The following is an 8,128-nucleotide window of genomic DNA, read 5'->3' as shown; positions in this document are numbered from 1 at the left end:
GCTGTGGCCTCAGGCTGTGCTGTGAACATGCACTCCCATTCCCACTCCCGTGCTGGGCCTCCACAACCAGTGCAGTCAACGTGGCAGGAAGAAGGGCCAGGGGCTGGGGGAGCTGGGCAGGCAGGAAGGGCCCTTGAGGACTGTGGCACAGGCCCTGGGAGGTGAAAGGCAACTTCAAGCAGAGCCCAGTAGCGGAAGGAGTGATGCAGTGAAGGGGCAGGTATGGGCAGAAGAGCCACGCAGAGGAGGCCCTGCCCTCCAAGATCACTGCCCTTGTAGGGGCGGGGGACACTGAGCAGCGCCCACATGTGGAACAGTTCTGAGCAAGGGGTGTGTGCTCCTCCTGCAGTAAGATGGACCCTGCCCTTGCTGTGCTGACCACCTCCCTTAGCCTGACCACCAGACGGACGGTGTGCTGCTGGTCCCACGGGGAGCAGAGGGCAGCAAGAGCCTAACAGGGCCCCTGGCCTGGTGGCAGAGGGATAAGGGTCAGGGGTCCCCCTGGAAGAAATGGCCCCCGGCCTGCCCCTGCACAGGGAGCAGCAGACATTGCAGGCTGAGGGAAGGGCGCTGGGCTCCCTGTGGCCCTTGGGAATGGAGGCCACATTCCCCAGGTGGAGCATGGCCCCCAAAGCCAAGTGCTTTGGGAAAGTGGTCTGCACCCAGCGCCTCAATGGCCCAGAGCCAGGGCCAGGCTCCAGCCCCCTGGGCCAGCCCCCAGGCAGCGCCTGCAGCCCAGGTCCACAATCAAGTGTCCAAACACCACGTTCGGGATGCCCAGCATCTTAGTGGCGTTACCCTACAGTTCACCTGGAGCCCGCCTGCAAGACGGCCCGAGGGACCACACCCAAGGCAGCCACGACTTTCCAGGCCAGCTCCCGAGGGCCTCCGGGCCACGCCCAGACCAGCGGCAGAGCAGGCCACGCTCGGGCCGAGGTGAAGGCGCCGTACCCGGGCTGAGAGCGAGATCCACCGTCGCCTCACGAGTCTGGGCCAGGTGGAGCTGCGGAGCAGGGCTTGCGGCGGACAAGCCCCCTGAACCCGTTGGGCGTGGCCCAGTGGGAGGGGATTGCGTTGAGCAGGGTATGGTGGGCGAGGCTTACGTTGGGCATGGGGCCAGTGGGCGGGGTTTGTATTGAGTGGAGGCCCAGCGAATGGGGGCGTCTCGTGGGCGAGGCCTCCTGTGGGCGGGGCCTGCGGCGAACCAGGCTTGCACTGGGCGGAGCCCGGTGGGCGGGGTTTACGCTGCGTGAGGCGTCCTGTGAGCCTGTGCTCCTGTGGGCGAGGCCTGCGACGAACGGTGCTTGCTCTGGGCGGTGCCCGGAGGGCGGGGTTTACCCTGCGTGTGGCGTCCAGTAGGCGTGTGCTCCTGTGGGCGGGGCCTGCGGCCAGTGGGGTCCGGTGGGCGGGGCTTACTCTGAGCAGTCGTTCTGTGGGCGTGTCATGTGGTGGGTGTGTCCTGTGGTGGGCGGGGCCCCATAAAGCCGCGCCGCCGGGCTTTGCTCCAACCTCCGCAGAGCATGGCCCGGGGGCCGCTGGCCGCCCGCGGACTCCGCCTGCTGCTGCCGCTCCTGCCGCTGCCGCAGGTGGGTCGGGCCGCGTTCTCTCTCGGTTCGCCCACCGCAGGGCGGGTCTGTGTTCGGACCACGCCCCTCCCGAGCTCACCCTTGTCCCCACAGGTGGCGCTGGGCTTCGCGGACGACAGCTGCGACCCCTCGGACCAGTAAGTCGGGGGGGAGGGAGCCGGGGCCTGGCCCCGCCCTGTAGGGAGGCGCGGGCGGCGAGGTCGGCCGTCGCATGCCCCGCCTGCTCCAGGTGCCGCCGTCCCCACAGGTGCCCGCCCCAGGCCCGCTGGAGCAGCCTGTGGCACGTGGGGTAAGTGGAGGCCGCGGCGGAGCCGTGCGTCCGACGGTTCTGGGGCGGGGGTCACCGGGGCCAGGCCCGCCAGGCCCTTACCTCACCAGGCCGCCTCCGCTGTCGCCCAGTCCCGGCCGCTGGCGGGAACTGACCTCGAGCAAGCAGGACCTTCCCTCCCACCCCTCCCGCCTTGCCTCCGCGGGAAGCCCCTATGATCCCGCTCAGCAGTGGGGCAGTCACTGAGGACAGCGAGTCCTGGGAGTGAGCCCAAGGCCACCCCTGGCCAGCCCGGGAGAGATAGCCAGGGCAGGCCCAGCAGCCCGAGGCCAGGCTCTGGCCACAGCGGTCTCCGACGTGGAGAGACATTATCTGCTTTTTATCCTGTTAACCTGTCTTCGGTGGTTGTGCCACGACATTCCCCAGGGTGCAGGTGCCCGGTGGCCGAGGGTCAGTCCAGTGGTAGAGCCTTGCTCTCCTAGGCTCATCCTGCTGGCGGTCCTCCTGCTTCTGCTGTGCGGGGTCACAGCCGGCTGTGTCCGGTTCTGCTGCCTCCGGAAGCAGGCACAGGCCCAGCCACATCTGCCACCAGCACGGCAGCCCTGCGACCTGGCGGTCATCCCTATGGACAGCGACAGCCCTGTACACAGCACTGTGACCTGTGAGTGCCTAGGGGCCTGCCAGTTGGGGGTGGAGATGACGGGGGTAAATGCCAAGCCCGCCTCCACGAACCCATTCTGGTTCCCTGCAGCCTACAGCTCCGTGCAGTACCCACTGGGCATGCGGTTGCCCCTGCCCTTTGGGGAACTGGACCCGGACTCCATGGCTCCTCCTGCCTACAGCCTGTACGCCCCGGAGCCTCCACCCTCCTACGATGAAGCTGTCAAGATGGCCAAGCCAAGAGAGGAAGGACCATCACTCTCCCAGAAACCCAGTCCTCTCCTTGGGGCCTCAGGCCTAGAGACCACTCCAGTGCCCCAGGAGTCGGGCCCCAATACTCAACTACCACCTTGTAGCCCTGGTGCCCCTTGAAGGAGGTAGGAGAACAGACCAGAGCTTGGAGAACTAGCGCCTGGAGCCAAGGGCCCCCAGCCCACCCCACCATCCCACACATTGCTGTGGCCCCAGCCTCGGTGCCATGTTACACTGGCCCCATGGCGTCACCCCCAGGCAGGCTGCTGCTGTCAGCCTCAGCCCCTGGCCCAGCCCCAGCAGGCCCTCAGCCTGGAAGAGGCCCCCTGGGCCTGAGCCTGGGGTGGGAGCTCAGGGCCAGCTGTGACATCTGCATCTTCTTGGAGAAAGAATAAAGTTTGTATTTAAGTGGTCTCTGCCTATGTGGGAAGGACTCTGGGACTCCAGGGCTCTGGGAGAAACCCTCGGGCAGCCAACCCCCAGTGCAAGCAGGCAAGGCGAGCGTGTGGTCCCCAGCCTGTACCCCGTCCAGGTTTCAAGCTGGCATTCCTAGCCCTGAGCTGGGCAATGGGTGGTGTCAGGTGTCGTGGCAGAAATGACTGGGGCTGTGTTTCTGTGGCTGGGCCAGGAAAACTCTTCCTTCTCCAGCCCCATGCCTTTGCCTGTTGCCCTCCAACTCAGGCTGGGACAATGAGGCACACACAGGTTAGGCTGGAACATTTATTTTACACAGAGCCGGGGGAGTGGGGGGCCAGGGGCAGGGGCAGCGGCCTTCCCAGGCAGGCCTCCCCCGGCTGCGGCAGCTGCACCTACTGGATCAGCTTGAAGGACTCCCCGGTCATCATGGCCACAAACTCTGGGAACAGAGGGGCAGGTCAGCAGCTTGCCCCAGCCCAGCCAACGGCTCCCTGGGCTCCAGGCCACTCACCCTCATAGTCGATGGTCCCGTCCCCGTCCTTGTCGGCCTCCTTCATCATCTGCTCTGCCTCCACCTCGTTGAGGGGCTCCCCTGCGTTCATGAGCACGTACCTGTGGGGCCTGGCGCTGAGCCACTCCATCGGCCCTGCCCGTGCCCGCCCACCACCCGCCCCCCACCCGGGCCCTACTTGAGTGTGTTCCAGTCAATGTAGCCCTTGCCCTCTTTGTCGAAGACGCGGAATGCCGCCCTCAGCTCGCTCTCCTGGTTCTGGGCCTTCTCATGGTAAACTCCCATTAGTGCCAGGAAACCATCGCAGTTGAAGAACCCTTTGTCTGCAACGGGCACAGCTGGGGCTCAAGGGACGGAGCACAGCACTCCCTACGGGCTTTGCCTCTTACCCCCATAGGCACTGAGACCTGACCCAGGGCCCTCCCCGAGGCTGCCCACCCTGCTCCAGCCATGAGCTCACTATCTCTGTCCACGTCCTTGGCCATCGAGGCCAGCTCACTCTTGGTGGGATTGATGCCCAGCAGGCTCATGAGCCGCTCCAGTTCCCCCGTCTTCACCTCCCCGTTGCCCTCTTCGTCGAACATCTCAAAGACTCCCTTGTACTCCTTGATCTGCTCGGCCGACAGGCGCTCTGTCTGCAGGGGACATCCGCACCAGCCTGACCAGGAGCCCCTTCTGCCCCTGTGTCCAGGGAAGGGTCAGAGGTACCCCCTGCACCCATTCCTCCACTGGCAGCCTTTCAAGGTGAGTGGTAAGAGAGGAGGCCCCCAGCGGAGAGCAGGCTTCCCGGACAAGGGGTCACACGCCAGGGGTTTGCAGGGCCAGCAGGGCTCTGCCAGGCAGCTAACAGGGGCAAGGGCCAGACAGGCAGGGGCCAGCATGCGAGGGAACAGCGGGAGCTGCAGGGCCAGGCAGGCCAGGCCGCGGCCCTGGAGCCTGGCAATGGACACTAGGTGAGACAGGTGAAGGAAGCCGAGAGCATGGTGGGGAGGAGCCCAGCCCTGGCCCAGGAAAGGCTTCCAGCCCAGGACTGGGATACAGCCCAGGAAGCAGAACCCTGGGCTCCAGCCTGTGTGGCATTCCGGAGGGAGAGTCCAGCACCGGGCCACACCTGCCTGCCACCACTGCTGCTGCCCATCTGGGAGCCGGCTTCCAGAAAGGGCTGCTCCACCCTGGCCCCGGAACAAGGACCGTGTTGGTGGCAGCAGGGCTTGGCCCCCTCTTCCACCTCAGCCTCTTCCTGCCCAGGCTCCCTGGCAGGTCCTCGCACCTCCAGGTTCCAGCTCAACCTACCCAGCCAGCCCACCAGAGACTCCATCAGGCACAGAGAACAGCCTTACCATGTCGGTGGTTGTCGGACAGGATTCTGCAGGGTGGTGGCACCAGGGCTGCTGTGGGCAGAGTGCCGGGGCAGTGGTGGCAGCTGAGTTTTAGCTGGGCCTGGCTGCCTGGGGTCCCCGGGGTCCAGATTCCAAGAGCCTTTTATGGGTGGGAAATCGTGCTGGCCCTATTTTGGGACAGGCTCTTGGCCTTATCCACAGGGCCCCTTCCCAGCCCGCTTTGGCCTGGGCTTCCCCCGACCCTGAAGATGGGCACCGAAGGCTAAGCACAGGGGCCAGGAAAGGGCTGAGACATGGTGGGACCCTCACACATGCTGTTCCCCTTGCTGTTCCCTCTTCACCGGACCAAGCTCTGAGTCTACCTTCCCAGAGGTGTGGCCCTCCAGCAGGTCTTCATGGGACCCTGGTCCCATGCTGTCATCACTCACCAGTGAGATTTCTTGTTGAAGACCCATCCTGGCCAGCTGGCGCCCAGTGGCTCAGAGTCTGGCCACCCTCCCATTCTGGTGGACTCAACATCGGCCCCGTGCCAGCATGTCACAAACTCTCAGGACAGGTCGAATGAACAAATGCATGAGGCACCCCTTGACCACCTTGTACAGGAGGGGCTGAGGGTCCACCATTCAGGGAGGAGACAGCAGGACAAGGGCTGGGGGTGAAGGGGGAAAGGGAGCAAGACAGGGCCTGGGGGCTGGGCTGCCCGCTGGAAGCCGGGCATAGTTGGGGGCTATTTTGAGGTTTCTCAGGGAAACCTGACCTCCCTTCCACTCAGAACAGCAAAGCTGGCTCCCGAGGGGGCCTGGTGCCCAGGCTGGTCAGTATCAACATGCCACAGTGGCGCACACGCCTGCACACGTGTGTTCCCTCCTCAGACCCACACTGAGCCCTCCCTGTCTGGGTCTAATTACCCACCAGACTCCCAAAGCCAGGGTCCAGCTCCTCCCTGCCCCACCCAGGCAGGAGTGTGAGGTTTGCAGTGGCAGGTCAGGGCCCTCAGGGTCACACTCACACTTGCCCCCCAACTGGCCCCTTGATGGCATGAAGAGTCTGCGCAGGTGTGGCACTCAGTGTCCCCCGCCAGCCCAACCCTCTGCCTTGCCAGAAAACCTGAAGCTACAGGATGCCTCCCGCTGAGACCCAGGCCAGCTGCTGAGACTGCAAGATTGATGCTGACGAGGGCAGGCCAACAGCCCGGGGCACCTCCAGCCAAACAGGAGCCAGCGCTGGAGGGAAGCGGCCCTGGGTCTGGTGGGGCCAAGAGGTCTAGTGGGGCCAAGGGAGGCCCTGACCTTCATCCTGGCTGCTTCCTGGCCTCAGCTTTCCCCTGGGCTGAGGCAGGGAACAATTCACACACTGAACACCTTCCCCCAGGGGCATAGAATGGAGGGAGCCACAGCACCCAGGCCAGGGCCCATCCTGGGTTCTGGCTTGGGGTCCCCAGGTACAGGCCAGCTGGGTACAGAGACACAGAGAACTGCACTGGCCTCATGGCCCTGGCAAGTCTCCACCCCGACAACTCTCACAGCCGGTGGACAGCAGGCTCTGCCTCCTCCGTTCCCAGGCCTCTAGTGTCTGACATTCCTGGGCCGCAGCCCTGAAGGTTCCAGACATCCTGATGGGCTTACGAGTGAAACTCAAAGCTGTGACCCCTGGAGCCCAACTTAAAGCAGAGGGCACACCCCCCGCCCCACCCTGGCCCTAACAAAGGTAGGGAGGGGCAACATGGCCACAACCACCATCAACCCCTCTCCTCTCCATCTAGGCTTCTACCCATACCCAGGACCCAGTACAAGCAGCAGAACAGGTCCTCACCCTCTATCCCTCTCTCCTCGTGCTGACCGGCCTCTGTGTGGCCTTTGGACATACCCGGTATCCCTGGGACCTGAGAGTCATCCAATCTTTATTTTCCTTCTTGTGTCTCTTCTGATCACTGAAGGGCTATTCTCCATAAGAAAACAGAAAAAGAGGCTGGGCACGGTGGTTCACGCCTGTAATCCCAGCTCTTTGGGAGGCTGAGGCGGGCAGATCACAAGGTCAGGAGATCGAGACCATCCTGGCTAACATGGTGAAACCCCGACTGTACTAAAAAAAAGTACAAAAAAATTAGCCGAGGGTGGTGGCGGGCACCTGTAGTCCCAGCTTCTCGGGAGGCTGAGGCAGGAGAATGGCGTGAACCCAGGAGGCAGAGCTTGCAGTGAGCCAATATCGCACCACTGCACTCCAGCCTGGGCAACAGAGCGAGACTCCGTCTCAAAAAAAAAAAGAAAAGAAAAGAAAACAGAAAAAGAGAAAAACCCTGTAACAATTAGAATGCTGCCTCAGCCACGTTCAGGTGCAAGTGCAGTTGTGTTAATGGCCGTACCCAGTTATGCAGCAGATCTCTAGAACCTTTCGCCTTGCAAAATGGACCCCCGCACCCATTAAACAGCATCTCCCTTCTTCCACCCCCTCCAGCCTATGACAATCGCTATTCTACTTTCTGTTTTTAAGAAGTCGACTCCGGGCCAGGCACGGTGGCTCATACCTGTAATCCCAGCACTTTGGGAGGCCGAGGTGGGTGGATCACGAGGCCACGAGATCGAGACCAGCCTGACCAACATGGTGAAATCCCGTCTCTACTAAAAATTAGCTGGGCGTGGTGGCATGCTGTAATCCCAGCTACTCGGGAGGCTGAGGCAGGAGAATTGAACCTGGGAAGTGGAGGTTGCAGTGAGCCAAGATCACGCCACTGCACTCCAGCCTGGTGATGGAGCAAGACTCTGTCTCAAAAAAAATAAAAGAATTTGACGCCAGGGGCCGGGCGTGATGGCTCACGCCTGTAATCCCAGCACTTTGGGAGGCCGAGGCGGGTGGATCACGAGGTCAGGAGTTCAAGACCAGCCTGGCCAAGATGGTTAAACTCTGTCTCTACTAAAAAAAAAAAAATACAAAAATTAGCCGGACATGGTGGCGGGTGCCTGTAATCCCAGCTACTCAGGAGGCTGAGGCAGAGAACTGCTTGAACCCAGGAGGTGGAGGATGCAGTGAGCCGAGATTGCGCCACTGCACCCCAGCCTGGGTGACAGAGTGAGACTCCATCTCAAAAAAAAAAAAA

The 8,128-nt window shown here is 62.7% G+C and overlaps 2 protein-coding genes across 6 annotated transcripts; one reads left to right on the top strand and one right to left on the bottom strand.

The window, feature by feature from the left end:
• Nucleotides 1-694: 694 nt before the first annotated feature.
• On the top strand, nucleotides 695-3,178 carry TMEM52 (transmembrane protein 52). 5 transcript variants are annotated; one of them, XM_032758652.2, is made up of 6 exons: nucleotides 752-1,083; nucleotides 1,518-1,586; nucleotides 1,680-1,723; nucleotides 1,834-1,875; nucleotides 2,281-2,515; nucleotides 2,606-3,178. In XM_032758652.2, exons 1-6 carry the CDS (start codon nucleotides 774-776, stop codon nucleotides 2,884-2,886), a joined length of 981 nt encoding a protein of 326 aa, XP_032614543.1. In that variant the 5' UTR covers nucleotides 752-773; the 3' UTR covers nucleotides 2,887-3,178. The 5 variants fall into 5 exon arrangements, with proteins under 5 accessions (XP_058300203.1, XP_032614543.1, XP_058300202.1 ...); XM_032758653.2 differs by having other exon boundaries at nucleotides 1,057-1,083; nucleotides 2,337-2,515; XM_058444220.1 differs by lacking the exon at nucleotides 1,518-1,586 and having other exon boundaries at nucleotides 695-1,083.
• A 294-nt stretch (nucleotides 3,179-3,472) lies between these two features.
• Nucleotides 3,473-5,511, bottom strand: CALML6 (calmodulin like 6). The gene is made up of 5 exons (XM_058444525.1): nucleotides 5,035-5,511; nucleotides 4,155-4,329; nucleotides 3,873-4,017; nucleotides 3,695-3,795; nucleotides 3,473-3,622 (listed from the first exon to the last, which is right to left on the bottom strand). Exons 1-5 carry the CDS (start codon nucleotides 5,035-5,037, stop codon nucleotides 3,576-3,578), a joined length of 471 nt encoding a protein of 156 aa, XP_058300508.1. The 5' UTR covers nucleotides 5,038-5,511; the 3' UTR covers nucleotides 3,473-3,575.
• Nucleotides 5,512-8,128: the final 2,617 nt, after the last annotated feature.

The sequence above is a fragment of the Hylobates moloch genome, unplaced genomic scaffold (assembly GCF_009828535.3).
Source record: "Hylobates moloch isolate HMO894 unplaced genomic scaffold, HMol_V3 SCAFFOLD_9, whole genome shotgun sequence".
NCBI classification, from domain to species: domain Eukaryota; kingdom Metazoa; phylum Chordata; class Mammalia; order Primates; family Hylobatidae; genus Hylobates; species Hylobates moloch.
This window is presented reverse-complemented; position numbering and strand designations above follow the sequence as displayed.

Bases quoted from the DNA above. Each gene is read 5' to 3' on its own strand.
- TMEM52 (XM_058444219.1), top strand. From the start codon at position 774: ATGCCCAGCATCTTAGTGGCGTTACCCTACAGTTCACCTGGAGCCCGC. The intron at 1,724-1,833 runs GTAAGTCGGGGG...CCGTCCCCACAG, and splicing joins AGCTGCGACCCCTCGGACCA to GTGCCCGCCCCAGGCCCGCT. The intron at 1,876-2,280 runs GTAAGTGGAGGC...GACATTCCCCAG, and splicing joins AGCAGCCTGTGGCACGTGGG to GGTGCAGGTGCCCGGTGGCC.
- CALML6 (XM_058444525.1), bottom strand. The intron at 4,018-4,154 runs GTGAGCTCATGG...TGCCCGTTGCAG, and splicing joins CAAGGACGTGGACAGAGATA to ACAAAGGGTTCTTCAACTGC. The intron at 3,623-3,694 runs GTGAGTGGCCTG...CTCTGTTCCCAG, and splicing joins CGGGACCATCGACTATGAGG to AGTTTGTGGCCATGATGACC.